The sequence below is a fragment of the Dipodomys ordii genome, unplaced genomic scaffold, assembly GCF_000151885.1.
Source record: "Dipodomys ordii isolate 6190 unplaced genomic scaffold, Dord_2.0 Scaffold196, whole genome shotgun sequence".
Lineage (NCBI taxonomy): Eukaryota > Metazoa > Chordata > Mammalia > Rodentia > Heteromyidae > Dipodomys > Dipodomys ordii.
The window spans coordinates 1071983-1098775 of NW_012267412.1; the positions used below are offsets into that span (position 1 = coordinate 1071983).

At 44.6% G+C, this 26793-nt stretch overlaps 1 protein-coding gene across 1 annotated transcript in view; it reads right to left on the reverse strand.

The window, feature by feature from the left end:
* Dgkg (diacylglycerol kinase, gamma 90kDa) overlaps window positions 1-26793 on the reverse strand; it is a 139381-nt gene that overhangs the window by 6527 nt on the left and 106061 nt on the right. Inside the window, exons 20-22 of the mRNA XM_013034766.1 lie at window positions 25741-25918; window positions 4877-4997; window positions 1844-1904 (exon numbers count right to left, since the gene is read on the reverse strand). Coding sequence (XP_012890220.1) covers window positions 1844-1904; window positions 4877-4997; window positions 25741-25918 — 360 coding nt within the window. The remainder of the gene's footprint in view (window positions 1-1843; window positions 1905-4876; window positions 4998-25740; window positions 25919-26793) is intronic.

Here is a 26793-nt window from a genome sequence, read left to right on the forward strand (position 1 = left end):
TCTTCTTCTTCTTCTTCTTCTTCTTCTTCTTCTTCTTCTTCTTCTTCTTCTTCTTCTTCTTCTTCTCCTTCTTCTTCTCCTTCTTCCTCTTCTTCCTCCTTCTTCCTCCTCCCTCTCCTCCTCCTCCCTCTCCTCCTCCTCCTCTTCCTTCCTCTCTTTTGTGTGTGCCAGTACTGAGGTTTAAACTCAGGACCTGGGTACTGTCTCTTAGCTTTTTCACTCAAGGCTGGCACTCTACCACTTGAGCCACAGCTCTACTTCAGGCTTTTAAAGAGTCTCACAGACTTTTCCTGTCTGGACTGGTTTCAAACTGAAATCCTCAGATCTTAGCAGCTAGGATTATAGGTATGAGCCACCAGGGTCCAGCATACCTTTTTCTTTTCTTTCTTTCTTTCTTTTTTTGGTCAGTTGTGGGACTTGAACCTGGGCTTGGGCGCTGTCCCTGCGCTCTTCAGCTCAAGGTGAGAGTTCTACCACTTAAGCCACAGAGATACTTCTGGTTTTCTAATGGCTTTTATTGGAGATAAGAGTCTCTCAGACTTTCCTGCCTGGGCTAGCTTTGAACTACAATCCTCAGATCTCAGCTTCCTGAGTAGCTAGGATTACAGGCATGAGCCCCCGGCGCCCTGCTAGCATAACTTTTTCTTAAAGTTCATTAAACAGATCAGAATTTGAAAAGAAATTTCCATTTTGACCATTAGAGCAGATGCTATTTCTCCTTAGTAAGCTCATTTGAAGCAAGCTTCTCTCTATTGAAAGACTTGATGTGTTCTGAAAGGCTTCAAAGAACAGATTATCAAGATGTCTAAACAGGAAGGAAGCTCTGAAACACAACTTTTGACTCTCATGAACTTTGCATATTTTTGATAACATGAAAGTAATATTATATATACATATATATATATATATAATATATATATATGTATAAAATATCCTAATAGAGGCCCTGAACCAGGCAGTGTCTGTCTTCTCTTTGTCAAAGGGTCCTAGTTAGGTTTCTTTTCTTTTTCTTTCTTTCCTTCCCTTCTCTCCTCTTCTTCTTCCCTGCTTCCCTTCCTCTTTCTTTCCTTCTTTCTTTCTTCCTTTGCTTTCCTTTCCTTTTCTCCTTTCTTTTTTTCTTTCCAGGTTTCACTAGCGAGCTTGGGCTACCTTCAAACTTACCCTGTAATCCATGCTAGTCTCAAACTTATGATTCTCCTGTATTAGCTTCCCAATCATTGGGACTGCAGGAATAGCCACCAATATTTAGCTGTTCCTGGCTGCTTTTCTAATTAAGAAAGAAGGAGGCCTGTCTCCTTCATTAGTCCTAAGTGGAACTAATGTGGGTTTGGCAAGTCAGGGAAGGGAAAAGTTCCCTTTTTTTAAATTTATTTTCAGCCCCTTATGTTTTAGTCCATGAATTATTCTGCAACAATTACAGCATGGGCACCGTGCTGGGTGCTGGGTGATAATGCTGTAGACAACACTGTGGTGATCCTTTCAGTATTTTCAGGCAGGTCCTCAAATCTGTTAGTGCCCCCCATGGGCATGCTTGTCAGTACACTCTGGGCGGAAGTTCCAGGGGGAGAGTGCAGATTTAGCTTCCGTATTAGAAGCATTTGCTAATCCCTGGACTTGCTCACCAACAGAACAGTCTTCTTTTGGATGGAGTATGGTCCCTGCCCGCTGGAATAGTTCAACCTGAGGCTGTCAGGGAACCATGGATGAAGTTTCTGAATGAAGTGGAAGAGGAGGCTGTGCTAGATGATCTTCTAAGGTACCTGCAATTCTAATCAAGCTAGTGCCTGGAAAGGGTAAAAAAATTAAGCTTCCCATCCCCAAATCCAAACTTGGTGTAACTCACCATGCAACGTGGCTGCATCCAAGGTTCCCCATCCACTTGCATCGGCAGCAGCTTGTTCGTCCTGGAACCATCCCAAAGCGAGAGGACACAGTAAGCTTTGATTGTCCTTTTTACCAAAGATACGGAGGAGGGGTTCCCTAGGACTCTCCTGAGGAATTTGCTAAGAATTGAACACTGAACCCACCTCAGGGACTGGATTTGGCATATCTGAGGCCAGGCCCTGCACTTTAATAAACATGACAAGGTAATTCTGTGGGCCTTGGGTCCTCAGCCCTCACTCTGAGAAACACTGCTGGGGGTAGAGCTTTTGTGGGCAAAAGCCACACAGTCTGGGAAACAGTGGCCAGCAAGCATGGCAGCATGTGAACTGAGCAGACCCTCCTCAGTCCAGTGGGCAGCAGTCTGTGCCCAAAGCTCTTCTCTTTCTGTTGAGTGAGCCATTGCATCATACCAATGAAGTCATGTCTCCAAGCTGTCCAGATTTTATAGCTCAGGTCTGAGTGAAGCGTACCTTGCACTCAGTCCTGAGCAACAGAACACTCAGAAGCACCCATGATATACACCTGGCTTTGCCGGGAAAGGGGACATCTGGGAGTAGTATCCCCCAAAGTAGGAGAGGGAGGAGAAAGTGTTACTCTTGCTTGAGACAAAGCTTCTCTGGTCTATGGATTCTTGGAAGGAGAGAGACAAGGACTCCCTTCTGTAGATACCTTTGCCTTGAGAGAAAAGGCAGCCCTTTGGGGCTGAGGTGGATGGAATGGGGAGAAGTCACTGCCCACTGGCCAGGAAGCTCTCCCCTGAGTTTGGCATCTGCCTGGTTTTTGATATTACAAAATGAGAGGGGAAAGTTGTGTTTTGATGTGATGATTCTTTGCCATAGCCTGAGGATAGTTAATAACAAAAACAATAAATCTAATAATAAAAAAATGAAGAATCAGAGGAAAGAGAGGCATTTTAGTGTCAAGGGAAATGCCTGGGAGGATGAGACATCTGGCTCACCCCTCTGTTTCTGTCCGGAAGTAGAGCTACCAAATAGAAGAAAAGGTATTTCCCTTTATGCGTCGCCTTTTCAGAGTCCTTAGGGATCAGGACACCATGTCTTCTATGGCCCCATGTAAGTATAGCCTCCAGGTGCTCACACTCAGGCCCCACTCAGTATGGAGGCCTGGAGAGTGGGGAGAGTAATCCTGGAGAGATTCATCAGGAAAGCAGGTACCTCATTGGAACAACAGTTCAGAGAGGAAGGGGAGCTCAGTTTTGGGGAATAGAAAAGACAAAGAAGACAATCAGGGACCAAAGACAGAGCATAATGGAACAGACACTCAGTCCTAAGAAACCCGGGGGGAATCATCTCTGTGGGCTTTTCTGAGGGAAGAAAGTTGGATCAGCAAAGTTTCTTCAAATGTGTTCTTTTTCTTCTTGTCAGTCCTGTGGCTTGAACTCAGAACCTAGACACTGCTCCTAAGGTTCTGTGCTCAAGGCTAGCACTCTACCACTTTTTTGTTGTTGTTGGTTATGAAGCTTGAACTCCAGGCCTGGGTGTTACTCCTGAGCTCTTTTTTGCTCAAGGCTAGTGCTCTACCACTTTGAGCCACAGCACCCACTTCTGGTTTTCTGGTGGTTATTGGAGATAAGAATCTCATGGACATTTCTGCCTGGGTTGGATTTGAACTGGGATCCTCAGATCTCAGTCTCCTGAGTTGGTAGGATTACAGGCATGAGCCACCAGAGCCTGGCTCAAATATGCTTTTTTTTTTTGTCAGTCCTGGGGCTTGAACTCTGGGCTTGGGCACTGTCTCTCAGCTCTTCAGCCCAAGGCAAGTGCTCTACCACTTGAGCCACAGCACCACTTCCGGTTTTCTAGTTGTTTATTGGAGATAAAAATCTCACGGACTTTGCTGCCCAGATTGGCTTTGAACCATGATCCTCAGATCTCAGCCTCCTGAGTAGCTAGGATTACAGGCGAGAGCCACCGGTGCCAACATTCAAATATGCTCTTAATGACACTTGCTTAGGGGTTCTGGGAGAATAGGACTCTGTGGATAATGCCTTTGGAAAACCTATACACTGAGACCCAGAGCCCCAAGTCATATGAATAGATCTGATCTATGCTAAGTGAACTGAAAAAGTAAAAAACAAAGACTTCTGAATTAAGTTAATCAATGGGAATCCAAATAAAAAAAAACAGAAGCAACTGAAATGAGAGGCACCTTTCTACTAGAGCCTGTATTTTCCAGACCTTCAGTTGCTGGCTGGGTGGTTTATATCCTGAAATGTTGTCACCTTCTTGGTCCATGGCAATAGCTTTGCTAATGTTGATGGTTTAAAATATTATAGAATATAGGCAATAGTATTTCCAAGGCTATTATATAAGACAGCAGAGCAGAGAACCTATTTTTTTTAATTTTTATTTATTTATTTATTTTGCCAGAGTGTACCTCTTGGCATACATATAACATTTGTGAAGATAAAAAGGTGAGGTACTGGACCTCTTGTTCTCTGGACATCATAATCTTGTTTAGAGAATTTCACCAGATTATTATTATTATTATTATCATTATTATTTATGTATTGATTGTGGGGCTCGAACTCTGGGCCTGGGTGCTTTCCCTCAGCTCTTAAGCTCAAGGCTAGCACTCTACCACTTGAGCCCTTGAGCTACAATGCCACTTCCGGTTTTTTGGTGGTTTATTGGAGATAAGAGTCTCATGGATTTTCCTGCCCCGGCTGGCTTTGAACCATGATCATCAGATCTCAGCCTCCTGAGTAGCTAGGATTACAAGTGTGAGCCACCCGCACTGGGCTTCACCAGCTTATTTTAAGAACACAATGAACTGGCAGTCTGCACCTTGTACTTGGTGCCTTGAGTGATTATATCATAGTCTGTCTGGAAGAGCGTCTACAAGGATGTTCTTTATGAACATTATCTAACTTCTATCCCCTACTTTCCCTACGCTGAACTCCCAAGATGGCTTCCTAGTTGATTCACCGGGTGGGGAAACTCAGCGGCTGCCGGGTGATGTGTAGGCATACCTGATGGTGACAGAAGAACACTGGGCCAACCTCCTTCCCGCACTCTTCAGGCCTGTGTAGATCTGCCCCATCTCCATTGCTCCCTCCAGTCCCACCACTTCAAGGAGCTGATCACTGAGGTCTGTAGAGGAAGACAGTGTAAGAAGCAGATGTTACTCAGGCTGCTTCTCGCCAAAAGGTCTGCCCCCCACATGGCCAACCCAGGTCTGTCAGCATCTCTGCATTCCCCACCAGACGGACATTTTTTTTCTTTCGGTCCTGCGGCTTGAACTCTGGGCCTGGGCGCTGTCCCTCAGCTCTTCACCTCAAGGCTAGCGCTCTACCACTTGAGCCACAGTGCCACTTCCGGTTTTCTGGTGGTTTATTGGAGATAAGAATCTTATGGTCTTTCCTGCCTGGGCTGTCTTTGAACCATAATCCTCAGATCTCAGCCTCCAGAGTAGCTAGGATTACAAGCATGAGCTATCACACCTAGCTTCCAAATGGCCTTTTCAAACTCACTCTGAGTAGAGAATTCCCCTAAATGTCAGTAAATGTACTTTTTAATGAGTAGAAGTTTAATTGTAGTGAAAAATCCAGTAGAATCAGATCATTAATATACATCCAAGGAATAGGTTGACCTATCAAGAAACCTCATAATATACAATGGCATTAATCCAAACCATTGGGACTAGAATAGAAATGTTAAGGAAGGCCATGATGTATACTTCTCTCAATGTCTGAACAATGTGTTGTTTCTACTGATGCTTAATTAACCTTGTTTGGACTGTGGTAAGCCACTGCTGAGCTATCCTCCTTGGACATCCTTGGAAAGTCAGTGACCTCTGCCAGGGAAAAGACTATTTCCTCTACACCAGAATATTATGGGCTCACATGAGAAAAGGAAGGAAAGAAAGTATGAATCCTGGCCTCACAGCTACTCAGGATCTACAGCCACCCAGGGTGGCTGTTGCTTCTGATTCAGAACCTGGAAGAGGTCCATTTTGCCCCTTGCTGATGCTTTGATTTTTGCCTCCCAATTTCCCTTGTGAAAGCAAAGGCAGGATTAATGTTTGATGTTGAGCCTGAGACTTACTTTACAATGAAACTTTTATGTATTTCAAACAGAAGCAAAATAAAAAGGCAGGGTTTTAAAAAGCTTCAATTCCTTGGCCTTACCAGGACAAGAGTACCTTTCTTCACAGGTTACGACTAGTCACTAGTATCCTATTAATAGCTACCAACTAGAAAACTGTGTCCATGTTAATGCTTGTCTAGTTAGCAGATGGCTTCTGTACTCTAAAAAGCCTCCCAAGAACAGTGTAACAGTGTTTGTTAAGATTGATGAGGAGGTATTTAGATTTTTCTTTTTGGTCATTTGCAGGGCTTGAACTCGGGTTGGGCACTGTCCCTATGCTCTTCAGCTCAAGGCAAGTGCTCTACTGCTTGAGCCACAGCGCCACTTCCAGTTTTCAAGTAGTTTATTGGAGATAAGAGTCTCACGGACTTTCCTGCTCAGGCTGTCTTTGAACTACGAATCTCGGATCTCAGCCTCCTGAGTAGGTAGGATTACAGGCGTGAGCCACCAGCACCTGGGTAGATTTTTCTTATTCTTTTGTTTAGAAGACCCCATATTGCTTAAAAACTTGTTACTTGATGGATGTTATTTATTTCTCTTTTCTTTTTGCCAGTCCTGGGGCTTGAACTCAGGACCTGGGCACTGTCCCTGAGCTCCTTTTGGGGGGTCTGGTCGTGGGGCCTGAACTCTGCGCCTGGGCGCTGTCCTTCAGCTCTTCAGCTCAAGGCTAGCGCTCTACCACTTGAGCCACAGCACCACTTCCGGCTTTTTTTGCTTATGTGGTGCTGAGGAATCGAACTCAGGGCCTCATGCATGCAAGGCAAGCACTCTACCACTGAGCCACCTTCTCAGCCCCCCTGAGCTTCTTTTGTTCAAGACTAGCATTTTACCACTTGAGCCACAGCACCACTTCTGGCTTATTCTGTTTATGTGGTACTGAGGACTCGAACCCAGGACTTCATACATGCTAGGCAAACACTCTACCACTAAGCCACATTCCCAGCCCTTGAGGGATGTTATTTCTAATAAATAGTTAAACAAAGCATTGGACTGGTCATAAGTATCAACATCATACAGTTTAAACTTTTGGTAATCACTGATGGACATTTACCTCCAACAGATAATGGTAGTCTTCCTGGGACAGGGTTGAGTTTCTCCCCTCTACATCCACTCTTCTCTGTCTCAAGTATTGTTTTCTGCACATCTGTGAAAAGGTACTGTCTCCTTAAACTCTACATCTTATTTGGACTCTGGACAAGAAGCCATAAAAGGGTAATGTTTGTTTAGTAGAATGCTCCAGGCTCTCTGAAGGGAGTTTGGAGCTAATAAACAAGGAATGTTTAAACCTCTAGTCACTTAATTAGTTCCTTTCTTACCAAAGGGGCTAAATAACCAGTCTTAGCTTATTGTGCTACTCTAATGGTGTCTATGAAAACAACAAGGAGTATAGATATAGGTGGGGGTGAAAAGAGAAAAGAAAGGAGGAGGAGGAAGAGGTGCAGTGTGGGGGGAGAAGGAGAAGGAAGAGGAAGAAGGAGGGAAAGAAAGGGGAATAGGAGGAAGGGGGAGAGAGGAGAGGAGAGAAAGGAGTGACTCTAAGGGGTGTGGAGGGGGGCAGGAGAGAGGAAGAGAAAAGAAAGGCAGAACTTTTTAGAAGTTTCTCTGCAAACATTTTATAAGACAGATGCCTCATAAAATGTTGCTCTTTGTACCAACCTTTGCTATCTGACTGTGCTGCACTAGTTCAATGTTTTCCCTCCTTGAAACATTCCCTGGTAACAAAATGTTCTAAGAAGCAGAGAACTTAATAGACTCAAGTGTTTCAGCTTTACAATGTATTGGTCTCTTAACAAATTTTCTCGTTGAATGGCTTTAAAGTTGTTATCACTTCCCACACATTACCTTGCTTCCTGGCTCCAGAAGAGAAATAATGAAGGCTGATCTCATCAGCACAAGTGGGTGGGTGGGGGCAGGGGCTTACATTGTGGGACTGAGAAGATATAAGTAGGGGAAGGGGCAAGGATCCTGTTAGCCTTTTACCATTCTGCCTTTGAATTTGTTCTTTCAATCTTCCCTGGCCTAGAGAGGTAAGACCAGTGGAAGCTCTCGCTGCTCCTTTTACCATAACCTAGCCAATCTTCCTTTTAACTACCAACAATACCTACTGAGAAATTGGTAAAGAAACCCATGTAATGCTGGTTAGTTTACATCAAGTATGTATGATACTTAAAAACAGCTTATAACAGTATTTGTGTGTGTGTGTGTGTGTGTGTGTGTGTGTGTGCCAGTACTGGCATTTGAACGCATTTGAACTCAGGGCCTAAGCCCTTAGCTTTTGCTCAAGGTTGTCATCACTCCACCACTTGAGTCACAGCTCCACTTGCAGATTTTTGCTAGTTAATTAAGAGTCTCAGAGACCCTCCTGCCTGGGCTGGATTTAAACCTTCATCCTCAAATCTCAGCCTCCTGAGTAGCCAGGATTACAGGCATGAACCATGATTGCCTGGCTAAAATGATCGATTCTTATGGGACTTGTAGCAGAAAGAGAAACAGAATTAGGTATAGAAAATGCTAAATCGAGCCATGGGATCAAAGAAGCTTGAGTGGTGACTCTGATTGGGCAAGGTAGAGAAATAGGCACCACAGATACTCAAGCAAGGGAGTTAAGGATGAATGCCATGGCAGTTTTCTGGGTTAAGAAGAGGAAAGGAAGGAGGAGAGGACCCAAGCATAGGTATGGTCTTGTATGTGGTGGTCAGGCACAGGATGGAAAAACAAACAACCAGGTGCACATGTCTGTAATCTTAGACATTCAGGAGGCTAAAATCTAAGCATTGTAGTTCAAAGCCAGCACAGGCAGGAAGGTCCGTGAGACTCTTCATCTTCACTCTGGCAAAAAGCCAGAGTGGAGCTGAAGCTCAGTGGTAGAATGTTAGCCTTGAGCAAAAAAAGCTCAGGGACAGAGCCCAGGTCCTCAGGCCCTACACACACACACACACACACACACACACACACACACCATCATCATCACCACCACCACCATCACCAAAATAATAAGCTTACCTGGCAATTTCATTGGGAAATAACAAAAATATTTTCCCCTAAGGAGAATTACTTTTCAGAGACTCCTTTTGGCTAGAGCTAAAGAAAGAGAGCCGTCAGGCATAAGATTGTGTGTCCAGAGCAAGGCCATTCAACGGTTCTCCTGTTATTCCATGGTGACAAGGCTTTGTGTAGTATTTTGTAGTTAGCAAACTTAATAGATGCTCTCCAGGAAAGAACAGATAAAGCATGAGGAATTAGAAAAAGGAGAACATGGAAGGAAAGGTGGGATGGTTAGGCCAATGTTATCCATTCCCTTTGGTTCAGCCTCCAGGATTCAACTTTATCAATGTAAATGTGATCATATCACCCCATTCTCCAAATCCTAAGTGATACCAAGTGACACCAAATGCTGGCCAAGAAAAGCTGCATGTATGTTCTTTACACTGACGATGTAAAGCAGGAGATAAGTTTCTTTTTCTGGAAAGAATATGGTCAACAGTAATGAATCTGAAATATTCCGACAATTTTTTTTTTTTTTTTTTGGTCATGGGACTTGAACTCTGGGCCTAAGTGCTGTCCCTCAGCTCTCCAGTTCAAGGCTAGTGCTCTACCACTTGAGCTACAGCACCACTTCCAGTTTTCTGGTGGTTTATTGGATATAAGAGTCTCACAAACTTTCATGCTCGGGCTGGCTTTGAACTGTGATCCTCTCAGATCTCAGTCCCCTGCATGGCTAAGATTACAGGTGTGAGCCACCAGCCCTCGGCAATATTCTTACTAGTTGACCCATCATTTTTTTGTGTGTGTGCCAGTCCTGGGGTTTAAACTAAATGCCCATGCAGTATCCCTTACCTTTTTTTCCCCCTCAAAGCTGGTGCTTTTCTACTTGAACCACACCTCCACTTCTGGGCTTTTTGTTGGTTAATTAGAGATAAGAATCTCATGGATTTTCCTGCCCAGAATGGCTTTGAACTGGAGATTCTCTATCTCTGCCTCCTGGGTGGCTAGGATTAGAGGTGTGAGCCACCTGCATCTGGATGAGTCATCACTTTCTTTCTTAGGATTACTATGAGAAATAATTGTTCAGAGCCATACAAATATATGCATTATGACATTATGTCTAATAATGAACCTCTCACTTCCATTTGTATGAGGAAGTTCAAATAAATGGTATTGTATACATACGATGGAGTATTATTTTTTGCTATCATTATGTTTACAGAGCTTCAGTAACACTAAATATATTCATGTCATAATGTTAAGTGCGAATGCTTACTTATATAGTATGCTTTCATCTAGGTAAGAATATGCCTGGAGGAAAAGAACAAATCTCAGCCAAATCCTAATAGCAGTGAGTTCTGGGTAATTAAGTTAAAGGTAATTGTTATTTTCTTCATTATGCTTTTCTAGGTGGTCCAGCTTTCTTTAAATATGCATTAATGTTATAACTTGATCATTTACAAAAACACCCAATTGCTCTTCATAGCAATAAAGGTCAAGAGTCATCAACTTTAAGAAGCTTCTGTGCCTCTAGTTTGATTTAGCTACGTGGATTCCTCTCAGTAGGTTTTCTCAAAGAGAGAGCAAGGAGATTGAAACTCTTGGTTGTGGATGGGAGATGGTTGCAAGGATTGGATCTCGGGCTAGGATACAAAGGGGGAAGAGGTGAAAGTCTGGGTGATCAAAAGGCAAGTAAGAGACTTGAGGAATTCTAGAATGGAAGTTCTGAGAGAAGTAAGGACGAGGTGCCAGGAGCAGGGCTCAGCAATGACAGATTCCTATGGTCCTCATAGTGGTTAGCTAAGGTGGATGGTACTGAGGAAGGCAGTAACAGAGGTCTGAGGGTAAACTAGTGTTTCCAAAACTTCGCCATGTGTTAGAGGTACCTGGCTGGCTCTCTACCACTTGAGCCACAACTCTATATCTGGATTTTTGGTGGTTTGGAAACAAGAATCTCATGGATTTTTTTTAACCTGGCCCGTTTTAAATAGAGATCTTAAGATCTCATCCTCTTGAGTAGCTAGGTGTGAGCCACCAAAGCCCAGCTTATTTGGGAGCTTTTAAAGGCAATAATGCCCAGGTTGTACCCTATGGCAGGTGAAGTAACTAGCCATCATCAAATTTATTTTAAGGATTCCTTGGGTGATTTCAAATTGCACCATGGTTAGGAACCATTGGGCTAAAATTGGCTACCTTCAGTCAGTGGTTCTCAGAACTTGATCTTGGACCACCAGCTTCAACATCACCAGGGAACTTGTTAGAAATGCAAATTATTGGGCCTCATCCCAGACCTGCTGAATCAGTACCTCTAGGGGCTGAGCCCAGAAGAGTGTGTTCTAACAAGCCCTTTGGAAGGTTCTAACACACTTCCAAGTTTGAGAACTTTAGCCTGAGGCCAGAAAGCTGCTGGTGATATATGCAGGAGTTGGGGTGGGAAAAAAAAAAGCAAGTTACTTCCTGACTGCTTTGAACTAGAGCTTCCTCAATGGAAAATTAGGAATCTTAATATTGAATCTTATAACCACCCCAAGTATGGTTATAGGATTTGAATGTCAGTGCCTGGCAGAGAGTGGGCATTTAAAATAGATTTAGTTCGAGCCACGAATTAGTGGCTAATACCTGTAATCCTAGCTACTTAGGGGTGCTGAGATCTGGAGAATCACAGTTCCATGCTAGCCTGGATAGAACAATTTGCTAGACTCTACCTTTCAAATAACCAGCAAAAAGCAAGGCCGGCAGTGTGGCTCAAGTGGTAGAGTGCCAGCTTAGCAAACACAGCCCTTAAGTTCAAACCCCAGTATCACCAAAAGATAAAAAAATATGAATTTATTTATGTATGAAATACAACAGTCCAGGCTGGTTTTGAACCATCCTGTGCAGCTAAGACTGCAGGTGCTAGCCACTTGTGCTTGGTTAAAAATATTTTCTTAGATCTTAAAGTTCCTCAGTTTCCCACCTCCATATAGAGGCTAGAAATCCAAGTGAGCTTTAGATTAAGTGGGCATCCCACTCTGTCAGAGATTTCTACCTGACTTCCACTTCCTTTCTTCCTTCTTTGATCTCAACACCTCATTTTGTTTTTATTTCCTTGGTCCTCTGCATGGTTAGGAGGAGAGATCAAAATTCAGCACTGACAGGTAAATGAATGGCACAATACACATACCTAAGGGACATATCTGACCTGTTCACTGCTCTCTTCAGGCCATGTGGTAGCTCTGGAAGACAAAGGGACAATGCCAAGTCCAAGATCAAGGTTCCAGCAGGGTTGGCTTCCTCAGAAGTTTCTGCTTGGGCTGCAGATGGCCACTGTCTTCACATGGACACCAATCCTGTGTGCATCTGCATCTCACTCTCTCTTTCTCTGTTTCTCTCTCCCTCTTTCTCTTTTCCATATTTGTGTGTGTGTGTGTGTGTGTGTGTGTGTGTGTGTGTTGGTCCTGAGGCTTGAACTTAGTGCCTTGGCACTATCACTGAACTTTTGTGCTCGTGGTCTACCACTTGAGCTATTTTTTTTTGGTAATTAATTGGAGATAAGAGTCTCACAGGCTTTCCTTCCTCAGCTAGCTTCAAACCATGATCCTCAGATTTCAGCCTCCTGAGTAGCTAGGACTGAGCCACCTGAGCAGCTAGGGTGAGCCACTGACATCCAGTAGAGTTTATATTCTTATTAGATTGGATTGGATTCCTATTGGATTGTGGTCCACCTTCACAACCTTCTTTTCACTTAGTCATTTCTTAAAGGCTCTGTCTCTAAATACAGTCACAATCAGATCCTAGTGTTTATAGCTTCAACATAAATTTAGAGGGTCTCTCAATTCAGCCTGTAAGAGGAATAATCGTAAAAGCTGCCAGGCATCAGTGGCTCATGTCTATAATCACAGCTACTCAGGAGGCTGAGATCTGAGGATTGTGGTTCAAAGCCATCTTGGGCAGAAAAGCCTGTGAGACTCATCTCTAATTCATCACCAAAAAGCTGGAAGTGGTCCTGTGTCTCGAGTGGTAGAGCATCAGTCTTGAGTGGAAAAAGCTAAGGGAACGCACCCAGTTCAAGCCCCAGTACCAGCACAGGATAAATAAATAAAATACAGTAAATTTCCTTTACTAGGTATGTTCCGAACAAAAGACATAAAGAATATGAAGTGTTCTGCAAACAGCAATAACCCTTAATAGTGTGTTAACAAGAAACTATTGGGTGCTGGAGGTTGGTGATACCTCATTCTGAGGAAAGAAAGGACTCAGCCAAGCTCTGCTTTGCAGCGGGCCAGGTCAGTCCGTACGGTCTAGACAGGTGAGTGGTACTGGCAGGCCTCCTTGCAGACGGGGCTGCCAAGGTTGGGGGAGGCATCGCCTCGGGCTGTGCTCTCGCCTCCAAATTCCCATGGAGATGTGCCATGTACGCTTGATGGCTCAGACGCCCACCTGAGCCCCAGCAAAGTTGGACACTGATCAGATCATCTCAGCCCCCACTGGGACTGGTCGTGCAGCTGGAAGGCTGCTAAGAGAGTCAAAGCAACCTTAGAAACCCTGAAGCCTGCAGAGGCCTACCATGTGGATGTGGAAAGAACTAGGACCACTGGGGTTCCCAGGGTACAAAGGGGTGAGGAATGAAGGGAGGAGGGAAGAAAGGAAGAAGGGGGAGAGGAAGGGTAGGAGGAAAGGCTAGAGGGAGGGAAGGAGGGAAGAAAGAAAGAAGCTCTAACTGGACAAACTGGCTTTCCATCTCCATATTCCTACCTGGCCCTCAAAGCAACTCAACCATAACTAACCCAGAAAAGATCTACAATAATGACTTTGCTGTCCCTCCTCACTCACTAACTCAGTCTCTAGCAGAGGCTGAGGCCCTTGTAGCCAGCCACCCAGGCATGAAGGCTCCTTCCTCAGTGTTCCTCAAACCAGCACAGTTATGTACCCTGCAAAAGGTTGTGACCAGACAGCATGAGCCTGGGACAGATTTAGGTTGAATCCTATTGCTGGGCCACTTACTTGTCACTGGGTAGAGGCAACTAACTTCTCTGCCCTCTCTGTGGAAACAGATAATACCTCACTGGCAGGGGCCTTGTGAGTGTAGAAGGGAGGCCAGCGTGCCCTGAACACTGAAGTCCTGCAGGAAACCGTTGCTGTCATTGAGATTTTGTTTCCTTAGAAAGAGATGCCCGCGGATGTTCTAGCTTTGCTACATGGTTAGCACTTGGCCTTCTTGAGCTGGAGATTAAAGTAACTCAGAGAAAGCAAAGGAGGAGGGTGTGTGTGTGTGTGTGTGTGTGTGTGTGTGTGTGTGTGTGGAGAGGGGCTGAGGAGAAGGGGGAGGGTACAAGGGAGAGAAGTAGAGATGCTATAGGGGAGCACAATGCTGCTGAGATTTTAGGGTGACTTCCTCACTACCTCTCCTGGCAAGTAAATCATTCTAAACCAGGCAGGGAACTCAGTCTTTTATTTGAAAACAAGTTTCTTTCCTTTTCCATTTTTTTCTGTCTGTCTGTTGTATGGGGCGGGGAGGGGGGGTGGCTGGGAGGGGCGGTACGGAGAGGGGAGAGCTACAATCAGGCAGCCTTGTCCTGCTCTGGGAACTTTTAGTGCATGGACTTGGCTGACACCACTACGTTCTGCTGAGCTCTTAACACACCGGCTTGAAGGTGTCTTGTACTCATTCAGGTCTATAAAGTGGCCAGTGGGCAGCAAGGACTCTGGATGAGACCTTGTAGCCAAGAGCCACTATGTTCTGGTGGGTTGGTGGGGAGGATACTGCCAGGCCTCTGGAGAAGGAACACAGCACCCCAACATCTGGGGCTGAAATGCTGGTCTGTTCTGGCTCTAGCTAGTTATGTGGCCTTGGGACCTCAGTTTCTTCTTTGCTGGGTACTGACACTAGACCAAGCCTAGCACTTTGCAAAGCTTCTACTTATTTTCAATCTCTGCAGCAACTCTGTTAGAAATTACTATCTCAATATCAAATAGATACCCATAGAAAGCCAGATGCCAGTGGTTTACATCTGTAATCCCAGCTACTCTGAAGGCTGAGATGTGAGGATCACAAATAGAAGCCAGCCTGAGCAGAAAAATCCATAAGACTATTATTTCCAATCAACCAGCAAAAAGCTAGAAGTGGAGCTGTGGCTAAAGTAGTAGAGTGTCAGCCTTGAGCAAAAAAAACCCAAAAACTAAGGTATATCATTCAGGCCCTCAGTTCAAGCCCTAGTAAGGCATGTAAATAAATAAATAAATAAATGAAACAAAAAACCATAGAAACTATGATCTGCACATAAAAAAAAAAACAAGAAGCCAGGTTCTCATGATTCACATTTAAAATCCTATGCAGGAGGCTGGGATCTAAGGATTGTGGTTCAAAGACAGCTTGGGGAAATATCTTATCTCTAGCTAACCAGCAAGAAAGCTTGATGAGGAGGTGTTGCTCAAGTGCTAGAGTATCAGCCTTAAATGAAAAAGCATCAATTATGGTGCACGTGTGCACACACACATACATACAAACAACCAAAAATCCAAAGCCAAGAGCAAAAACCCAGAGGCTCAGAGAAGTTAGGAAACTTATCTAATATCACGTCCCTGGCATATGATAAAGCTAGGTTTCCAATCAAGGTCTATGTGACTCAAAAAATAAACTGATCTAGAGGACTTGACAAACACCTTGGGGGTGATAGGGTGTCTCAAGGCAGTAGGGGTGAACTTGGAGCACAGTGTGGTCTTTTGGACTCCTTGTAGGAAGGACTTCTTGGCTCATGGTGATGCTGAGGTGAGATTTTCTAGTTCAAGCCTGGTTTGCATAACTCAGGTACAACTTACATAATGTGTATTGTAGAGTTCTCCACTGACCAAACTTAATTACAACTCAAAGGAATGCAAAGGGCACCACTGGCCCCCAGGAAGATAAGTGGGTTTATAACACAGAAGCAGTTTTCTGGTTGATTCAGGGTCAACCAGAATTGGTGAGTTTGGGCAAACAAACTGCTTTGGTATATGTAGAAAGAATTCTAGGTTAAGAATACTAAGACAAGGGCTCTAGTTACACACAGATCCACTAATTAACACGGCCTTGGACAGGTTAATTAACCTCCCTGGGACTCATTATTCTAATCTATAAATTTGTTTTTCAGAGGTTGCTATGGTTTCAATGGTTTGTTTTATTTCCCCCTCTATTTTTTATAATAGTACTAAAGAGGCCGGGCACCCTTGGCTCAGGCCTGTAATCCTAGCTACTCAGAAGGCTGAGATCTGAGGATCACAGTTCAAAGCCAGCCCAGTTAGGAAAGTCTGTGAGACTCTAATCTCCAATAAACCACCAGAAAACTGGAAGTGGTGCTGTGGCTCAAGTGGTAGAGCGCTAGCCTTGAGCTGAAGAGCTGAGGGACAGTGCCCAGACCCAGAGTTCAAGCCCCAGGACTGACCCCCCCCCAAAAAAAAAGAAATAAAAGAAATAAAAAAATAGCCCTAATGGGAAGTGTTTAGGCCATGATGACTCTATCCTTATGAATGGACTAAGGGGCACAATTAGTTATTTCAAAGATGTGTTGTTTTCAAAAGAGGGGAATTTAGCCCTTTGTTCTTTCCTGTGTGTTCTGTACATATGATATTCCCTCTGCCAGGTCATGCCCCAGCAGGAAGGCTCTTACCAGATGTGGCCCTTCAATGTTGGACTACCAGCTTCCCTGAACTGTGGGAAATGAGTTCATTTTCTTTATAAGTTATTGTATCTGTGGTGTTTTGTGATAGTAGCCAAAACTGGACTAAGCTAGGGATGGCATGAGGAATTAAATGAGATGATGAATGTAAAATATTTTTAGCCTCTACTACTAACTTCAAGTAGATCTCAGCAAATGTTGGGTGAATTGGTGTGTACATGAGAAGAGATGTGAGTTGGCTGTGTGCTGGAGGTAGAAAGAAAGAGCTACAGGTCACCGCTTAGCGCATCCCTTCTGTCAACAGAAGCTTCTGGTAATGGAGAGTGGCCAGGATGTTGGGTAGTTTGTGGGGGAAAATCATCCCTGTAGCAAGGTATCTTCTTGATCCTCCTTCCCCTTCCTGTTGGCTTCTGCTCATTCTTTCTCTGGGGCTACTGGTTCCCAAATCAAAGTCTTAGAATTGTAAGCTTGCATTTTGCATTAGCCTCTTTACAGGCTTCCTTGTGGCTGGGTCTCTCCCTTTCTTCTAAAACAGTCTATGACTCATGACTTAGCTCTTACTGCTCCCGGCTTCAAAATTTTCATCTCCTCATTATGGCAAAGATTATGCACAAACTCCATGACATATTACTCAAGCCTCTATCTTCCCTGTTGCTACTTCCGTGTGCTAGTTCCACGCCTCCCTCAGCTCCTCCCCCCCCTCTCGCTCACTGTCTCTTTACATCCTTTCCAGATCCAAGAACTAGCATACATACTACCGCACTCATTCATTCATTCATTCAGGCATTGGTATTTCTTGATCACCTATTGTGATCACACAGTACTATACTGTATAACACTAGGTATGCAGTATAGTACTGGGAAAGCTGGAATCAAATTTGGAAGGAAGGACTATCTTTTTCTTGCCTTTCAAGTTCTATGATGCTCATGGACTGCTACTCTTTCGTTTTTGGCTACTTACAAGTATTGACATGACTGTTAGGTACTTTCTGAGATCCATGCTACAGCAAAACACATGCTGGCAACAAGTTTATGATGCACTTAAGGGAGGGCCTACATTATATTTTGCTGCAGCCTCCACAGCACCTGGAGCTAAGCTTGAAAGCAGACATGAGTACAACTCTGTCATGTGTTAATTGTGTGACATGAAGCCTTAGTATCCTTCAACATAAAATGGATGCAATAAATATGTAAGTCTTGTCAGCTAAGTAGGCAGTTGATAAATAACAGGTCAATACATATTTGAAGAACATTAAATATTGCTATGCATTGATTTTTTTTTTCTGGTACTGAGAACTCAGGCTCATTGGTGCTGTCTCTCAGCTTTTCCTCTTAAGGCTGGCACTCTACTACTTGAACCACAGCTAACTTCTGGCACTTTGGTGATTAATTGGAGATAAGAGTCTCAGAACTTGTCGCCCATACTAACTTTGAACCTCCATCCACAGATCTCAGCCTCCTGGGATAATAGATTATGAGCCACCAGTGGATTTTACTGACTGTGTTTGTTCCCCTAAACTCATATATTGAAATACAGAAATATATATATATAGAAATACATCTATAGGGGCTGGGGAGGTGGCTCAGTGGTAGAGCGCTTGCCTTGCATGCCTGAGGCCCTGGATTCGATTCCTCAGCCCCACATAAGCAAAAAGAAAAAAGCCGGGAGTGGCGCTGTGGCTCAAGTGGTAGCGCGCTAGCCTTGAGCTGAAGAGCTGAGGGACAGCACCCAGGCCCAGAGTTCAGGCCCCACGACCAGACCCCCCCAAAAATACATCTATATAGTGAGATAATCATATCAATATATGTATATATGGAAATAGAGCCTTTGAATGATGATAATTGTGACATAAAGATGGAGCTTTTGTGAAAGGGATTCATGCCCTTGTAAAAAGATAAGTGAACAAGACATCTTTTGAGGAGGCAGTAGGAAGTGTCTACCTATAAATCAGGCCCTCATCAGGAATCAAGTCACATTGATCTTGGACTTAGCCTTCAAAACTTTAAGAAATAAACTTCTGTTGGATAAGCCACTCAGCCTATTCTGTTAATCCAAACTAAGACAAATGCTTCTCAAGAGTAACACCCATGTTCAGGCTGTGCAGAGCTGCAGCCAACATGGCAGTTTGATGTAGTATTGGTCTCAGGAGTCACTCAGTCTTAAAAGCCTAAGAGCTGCTGCAGGGGAACGGAGAGCCTGGTTTGGGAACCAAGATGGGGGCAAACAGAAGAGGGAAAAATTAAGATGTCTGTCTAATCCTGTCAAAGAGCCCAGTCTAGACATTGCTTCTGCAGGCAGAAAGTGAGAGTGTTCTTGTTCTATTTTGAACAGCAGACCTCTGGAAGCAGGAATCGAGCTGGAGTTTTACTCCAGCCTGAACCTGTGTGAGCAAGTTTCCCTCTGCAGCTGTTCAGCAGCCTCCTGAGGCACATTTCCATCTCCTCTGCCACTCCTAGGTCTTGGAGACAGGAGTCAGGGAGGAGGAAACTCACCCGGAACAAAGTCCTCTCCACGTGGAAGGCAGCTGAGGAAGAAGGACCACTTGCTTTCCTTGAATTTCCAGTGATTTTGAGTTTAAGCAGTACCAGCCAGAATGAGGAGGCTGGGGTGAGATTTGGATGGGATCTCTGATAGGTGTAGGAAATACTCCTTGTTTGGAATACTAAGACTTGGGCTCTAGGCCTAGATCTACTGAGTGACATGGGAAAGGTCAGTTACCTTCCTTGGACCTCATTCTTTTGATCTATCAAGTTTCTTCCTGGCATTCCTAAAGCGGGTAGCCAGGCCATCAGTACAGTGCTTCTTCTAAGTCAAGTGTCTGTGCAAACACAGAAATCTTGTGGAACTGTGGTTCTGCAGGCCTGGGAGCCTGCATTTCTCATACACACCCTGACGCCCTGACCATACCTGGGCTCCTAGTATTGTGGCCATGCAAAGTTTTAGCACAGGGAGTGTCCAACCATGGCTTAAGGGCCAAATCCAGCCTGCTATTTGTTCTTGTCAACAAAGTTTTCCTGAGTTGGGTGCTGGTGGCTATAGTTTTAGCTAGTCAGGTGGCAGAGATCTGAGGGTTATGATTCCAAGCTAAGTAAGAAAGTCTATGAGACTCTTATCTCTAATTAACCAGTAAAAAGCCAAAAGTGCAGTTGTGGCTCAAGTGGCAGAGCACCAGCCTTGAGCACAAAAAGCTAAAGAACAGTTCCTAGATACTAAATTTGAGCTTCAGAGCTGGCACTCACATAGTTTTATTGAAACACAGACCCATGTGTTCATTATGAACCATCTAGGGCTGCTTTCAAGTTGGGTGAACAGAGCTTAGAAGTTTCATCTGAGATGGTGGCCCACCAAACCTAGTTATCATAGTAGTTATTATGTAGCTCTTGGCAGAACAAAAAGTTTACTGATCTCTAGAAGAGTCTAGAAGACCAAAGACTGGGTTTGCCCAAGGACAAGCAGCCTACTTTGTTGACCCTCTTTTCTTATCTAAGTTTCCAGGAGGCCAATGATTCTGAGATTTCAGAACTATATAGAAAGCATCACAGTTTCTCTAGAAACTGGCAACCATACTGTGTGGTCTTTATTTGAAAGCTGCAGAATTATCTCTTGCCTCACCCTGCAGAGTCCAGGAGGGTAGCAATTGCCAGGTGCCATGAAAGGTGTGTGGAAATCGACCACAGATACTGCCTGGTGGAGGGTCAGCTGGGAGTAGGGAGAGGCATGGAGGTAGGAAGTGGGAGGATTGAAAGGTCTCCTGAGATCCAACGCAGCCTGATGCTGGCAGAGGTGTCCTGTGATATGCATGCTAGCAACATTCACACAAATTCCATTTTGCTGAGAGATCAAGTCAGAAATGATTCCCTAACGCACCATTCCATGTACCCTGACTGTGGGGTGCTTTTGGTCCATCAATACTCAGAAGCTCTTTTGAGATCTCAGAGACTCTGTCAGACCCAAGAATGTAGGAGAGACTATAAGCCAGAGACTCGTGGCTCATGCCCGTAATCCTAGCTACTCAGGAGGCTGAGATATGAGACTCAGGTTTGAAGCCAACTCCTTGGTAGATAATTCAGAGAGACTGTTATCTCCACTTTGCCAACAAAAAAGCCAGAAGTGGAGGTGTGGCTCAAGTGCTAGAACACCAGCTTTGAGTGGAAAAAGGAAGAGCACAAGGCACTGAGTTCAAGCCCCAGTACCGGCACAATAAAAGGAGGAGGAGAAAGAGAAGGACGAGAAAGAAGAGGAAGAGGAGGAGGAGAAAGAAGAGAAGGAAAAGAAGCAGGAGAAGGTGGTAAAAGAGGAGGTAGAAGAGGAGGAGAAGGAAGAGGAAAGGACTAAGACATCTGGGGCTCCCAGAGAAGCTTGCAGTCTGCTGAGAGAGACACGTAAATAAATTATTATGGAAGAGTTCTGCCAGGCAGCTGGAGAAATGCATGACTTCTGGGTATCTGGCTTGGGCAACAGGAGAGACATTAACAAGACAGGGAACATGTGGCGGTTGGGGAGGCAATGGGTTGTAGGAGAGGGGAGGGTGTGTATAGAGGGAAGATAATGACTGGTTTGGAGCATGTTGACTCAATGTGGGCTTCTTGACAGACTGAAGGACAAAGCTGCAATGCCCTATAAAAAGCAAAGTCTCGCTGTAGGTCTATGAACATTTAACAGGTATGGCATGTATGTTGCCATGGTTACTTCCCAGCACTGAGAGGAGTCTCAGTGTGTACAGCTTAGACTCCTGAAGACTTTTTAGGGGTCATTTGACACATTTTTTGTCTCAGCCAATAGGAAAGACCTGGGCCAGAGTAAACTTTGTTAAATGCACACAATTTGAGGGACATCAAAATTTTTCTCTTACTTCCAAGAACTAGTGGCTGACTGTGGTTCACAGTGATGGCCAGATGGTCACTGATTGAAACAATTGGGAATAGCCTTAGACAGTTCATGAATCTAAGAGGCTACATTCTATTATGTCTTTATACCAGCCAGGTGCTGGTAGCTCACACCTGCAATCCTAATCAACAGGCTGTGTTCTGAGGCCTGAGGTTTGAAGCCAGCTCAGGGAGAAAAGTCCTAAGAGCCTGAACTCCAATTAACCAAATGACTGAAGTGAAGCTGTGGTAGAACACCAGCTTTGAGTGAAAAAGCCAAGCAAGAGCTTGAGACTGAGTTCAAGCTCCAGGATTGGTGTGTGCGCTGTTTGAGTTTATAGGATGGCTCAAGTTTACATCCATCATCCTCACGATGAGTGACTGTTATGCTTATTTTATCAATGAGGAAGTGAGCCTGAGGGAGGTAGGACAATTTTCCGAGGTTTATAAACCTAGAAAGCTTAGGCCAAAGTTTAAACCCAGGTTATTCAACTGTAAGCCTGGTTATTTTCCCTGGGACTCTTATTACTTTTCATCAGCCAATTTTTTTTTTTTTTTTTACAGAACTCACTCATGCTAACAGAATTCTTTTATTTTCTTTTTCTCCCTCCTTCCCTCCCTCTCTCCCTCCCTCCCTCCTTTCCTACCTTTTTTCCTTCCTTCCCTTTCTCCTCTCTCCCTTCCTCTCTTTGTGCAGTAAGGACTGACTGCAGGTCTAGAGTGTGCCAGGCAAGCATTCTGTCACTGGACCATGCTTCTAACCCTTGATACTAATCTCAGTCTCAAATGAGCATCTTTCTTGTTTTCCTAGGAGAACAACTAATCTACCATGAGAAGTTTAACCATAACCCCTTCTATTGTCTTTTCTCCTTTTACTTCCGGTGATAAAGCTTTTCTGTCCCACATTCTTTCCTGACTTCTCCCATTCTTCAAGTCCCAATGAAAACCCCAAAAGTTAAAAAAAATCTCAACAACTGAAGAACCTGTAAAGAGGATACCCTGAAGCCTTAGCCATCGGCCTACAAATCCTGACATAAAACACAGAAAGCGGGGCTGGGAAGGTGGCTCAGTGGTAGAGTGCTTGCCTTGCATGCATGAAGCCTTGGGTTCGATTCCTCAGTACCACATATGTGGAAAAAGCTGGAAGTGGCACTGTGGCTCTAGTGGTAGAGCACTAGCTTGAGCTGTGTGGAAAAAGCTGGAAGTGGCACTGTGGCTCTAGTGGTAGAGCACTAGCTTGAGCTGAAGAGCTGAGGACAGTGCCCAGGCCCAGAGTTCAGGCCTACAACTGACAAAACAACAACAACAAAAAAAGAAAAAACACAGAAAGGAAAAGCATTTGCATGATGCAACAGGAGTCCACACACACCAAAATAAGTCTATATTTCAATGTTCTGGGTCTGTAAGGAGACTCAGAGTATGATTGTCAGACTTTCTGTTATAGGTGGGGAAAACTGAAAGTCAAGAATGTGAAAGGATGCACCTAAGATTACATGCTGAGAGGCGCAGCGTGGGCTGGAACCCAGTTCTCCTGACTGTCAGGTCAGTACCTTGCCTCATCATTTCACTTCATCTTGCAAGCAGAAAGCTCCAAGTTGCTGTCCACAAAACCCAGCTGCCACCCCCAACCCCCTGGCCTATGCTTTGATCAGCTTATGTCCTCATCTAAAGAACAGGAAGTGGCTTCATTTTTAGCTCTGACAGCATGTTCTGGGGGTGGGAAGGGAGATTTGGGGCAGAGAGTTCCTGTACATGGTGGTCAAGGGCATTCCACACACACTCTACACTGCTTGAAGAAGAGGAAGACAGATCAGATGGGGAAGGCCGAATTTGAGTTCTCCCAGAGGCATGATCTCAACAAAAGCTTCCTCAAGCCTTCAGGAAGATTCTACTCTACTCATTCCTTTCTCTGTTCAAAAGGGGCTGGACACGAGGATTGGGGCTGAGGTAGGAACAGCAGGATGGGAACATTTGCAGAAACTTTTATATTCTCCCTCCCCCTGTCCTCGGCTAGCACCCACATCTTTCCTTGCCAAGGAAGGAAGGAGGACTGCATCATTCAGTTTAATAATTTATACAAATTGAAAAGTTTGCTATGTGAAACAAAGGGGCCTTAAGAGGAAAAGAGAAAGAAAAATTTCTGAGTCCTCTCTCAATGGAAGGAGGAATAAAGGAGGCTTCTTGGTGATCTTGTCCTAACATGTTTTTTTTTTTTTTTTTTGTTTTTTGGTCGGTCCTGGGGCTTGAACTCTGGGCCTGGGCGCTGTCCCTCAGCTCTTCAGCTCAAGGCGAGCGCTCTACCACTTGAGCTACAGCGCCACTTCCGGTTTTCTGGTGGTTTATTGGAGATAGGAGTCTCACAGTCTCTCCTGCCCGGGCTGGCTTTGAACCACGATCCTCAGATCTCAGCCTCCTGAGTAGCTAGGATTACAGGCGTGAGCCACCAGCGCCTGGCTCTTGTCCTAACATGGAATAACCTGATTGTGAATAAGAAATGATGACTAAGAAACAATCAAAGTATGGCTCCCTTCGGTGGTGAGGCAAGCTTTTCCTCTTCTCTGAGAGGTGCAATCACATCCCACCTCAGGACATAAAGAACACACACTTGCTGGCAGGAGGCAGTAGGCATTTCTGTCTCTACCAGTGGTTCTCACATGTGACAGACTATCACAGTCACCTGGGGAAGCTCACTGCAAATCTAAAATGTCCAAGAATCCAACCCAGAAATTGATTAGGTAGATTTGCTGGGGTCTGGGAATCTTCTTTTTCAAGAAGCAGGCCTTGTTAAAGAACCAGTGATCTAGTTGGGCATCAGTGGCTCACTCTTATCATCCTAGCTATGTGAGGGGTGGAGATCTGAGGATTCTGGTTTGGAGCTAGCCTGGGCAGGTAAATGTGAGAGAGATTCTTACCTCCAGTTAATCAGTAAAAGTCTGTAAGTGGGAATGTGGCCAAAGTGGTAGAGCACCACTCATGATTTAAAAACAACAATAACAACAACTACTACTAAATGAAAGCACGAGGCCCTGAGTTCAAGCCCAAATAGCACACATACACAGACACATACACACACATGCACCCCCCATGAACCAATGATGTGGTTCAACTCCATTAGTCCAGCTAGCAATGCTTTTATAAAAAGTGCTGATTTCATACTAAAAAAGCCAAAGGTATTAAAAAATAAGTTGGGTTAGGTGCCAGTGGCTCATGCCTATAATCCTAGCTACTCAGGAGACTGAGATGTGAGGAACACAGTGTGCAAACAGCCCAGGAAGGAAAGTCTATGAGACTTTTATCTCCAATTAACCACAGAAAAAGCCAGAGGTGGAGCTATGACTCAATAGGTAAAGTGTTATCCTTGAGCAAAAGAAACTCAGGGAAAGCAGTTAGGCCCTGAGTTCAAGCCTCAGGACCAGCAAAAAACAAACAAGCAAACAGACAAACAAAACCAAAACAGCGTTAGGAGAGGGGTGCTGTTGGCTCACGCTTGCAATCCTAGCTTTTTAAAGGTAGAATTGACATAGTTCTTATGAGCTGGATGTGAGATGAAAAGAGGAGTTGAGGATGGTGCTGATGTATTGACTTGAGTCCTGGGAAGTCGGACTTACTATCAATGGAGCTGGAGAATCTTGGGAGGGACAACAGGAGTTTATCATGGACAAGGATTTATGATGTCTGTTACACAAACCAGAGGAAATACGTCACATGAATCTGGGGTTCAAGGTATGCCAGAGATAGAATTAGAGGCACATACAAGTAGAAGAAAGAAGAAGGTCAAGTACTCTGTCTGAGAACCATCTGGCATCAAGGGATGCCAGGGCAAAGAGCCTGAGGAGTGAGCAGGTAGGTGGAAGCCTGGGAATGAGTGGAGTCGTGGAATTTGAGTGGACAGTATTCTCAGGAGGAAGAGTGATGGTGGAATCCATTGCTGCTGCAGGTGAATTGGGCTGACACTGGCCTCCTGGATGTAGACACAAGAGGACACCTGGAACCAGATGCAAGCAACACTTGACACCTAATGTTATAGAGCCCTAGTGTGATTTCTTACTATCTTTTAGAATTCCTTTATTGCCAGTCTTGCCATCTCAATTAGATTGGAACCTTTGCAACACCAGAGACCATGAGTCAGCTTATTCCCAGAACACTAGGTGCTTGGCAAGCTGGTGGACCTTAGAAAGCTTGCTGTAGGCCCTGATGAGGTTTCACAAGCACACCCCACCCCTGGGCACTGCCTAGCACAATGTTGCTCATGCTTAGCTTACCTTGGACACAGAATTTCAGTTCCTTGGGGTCTGTGATACTCTTCCTGCTTTCCCGGATCACAGCTCTGTTCTTCTTGGTTTCTCCCCAGAGATTGGTGCCTCCGTACATGCTGGGAATGTTGAGAATGGCAATGCCTTCCAGGAAGATGTTGCTCAGGTCTACCTCGACCCCATCACACTGGGAAAGAGAGGAAAGCCAGCTCTTAGTGTCTTCCGTGGATTGCAACCTAAGCTGGTGTGTGTGTGTGTGTGTGTGTGTGTGTGTGTGTGTGTGTGTGTGTGTGTGTGTATGTGAGATAGGTCCTTAGCCACCACCTTGCCAAATCAAGTTTAATGCTTTGACCACCGCAGTAAGATGAGGTCATGCAGTCCTGGCTGCTGGAGAAGCATGTGGCTTCCCTAGGTCTAGAAATGCTCTCAGGATGGTCCCCAAGTCATCACTGAACTGTTGTCCATCCAGTTAACCCTTGTTAACATCAGTTTTGCCCCTTTCTATTCACTCTGAGGATTTATAGAGTCACTGACTCCAGAACCTAAAACATAACACATTCTGCACAAGGGATGAAAAGATTTCTTTGCATTTACTCTTATTTTAGCCCTCCTGCGCAAAAATATATGATTGTAATTGTTAGCTGGATGCTAGAGGCTCATACCTCTAATCCTAGCTACTCAGGAGGCTGAGATCAGAGGATTACAGTCTGAAGCCAGAATGATCAGGAAAGCGTGTGAGACTCTAATAACCAGCAAAAAAGCTGGAAGTGGAGCTGTGGCTCATCTACTAGAACGCATGAGTGAAAAGCTAAGGAACAGCATCCCAGGCTCTGAGTACAAGCACCAGTAACACACACACACACTCCACACTCACACACAGATTTTAAGATTTGGAGAGCCTTCAGAATTTGCCTCTTTCTCATATCTGGATTTTAAGTGCAATTTTGGCATATAGGCTTGCTGATGTAGCAGAGTTTCCTTCTCAAGCTTCTACCATCCACAATCCCCATCAGGTACGAAGGCTAGAACACTTGAATTTGCACATCTCTCATAGTGCTCAAG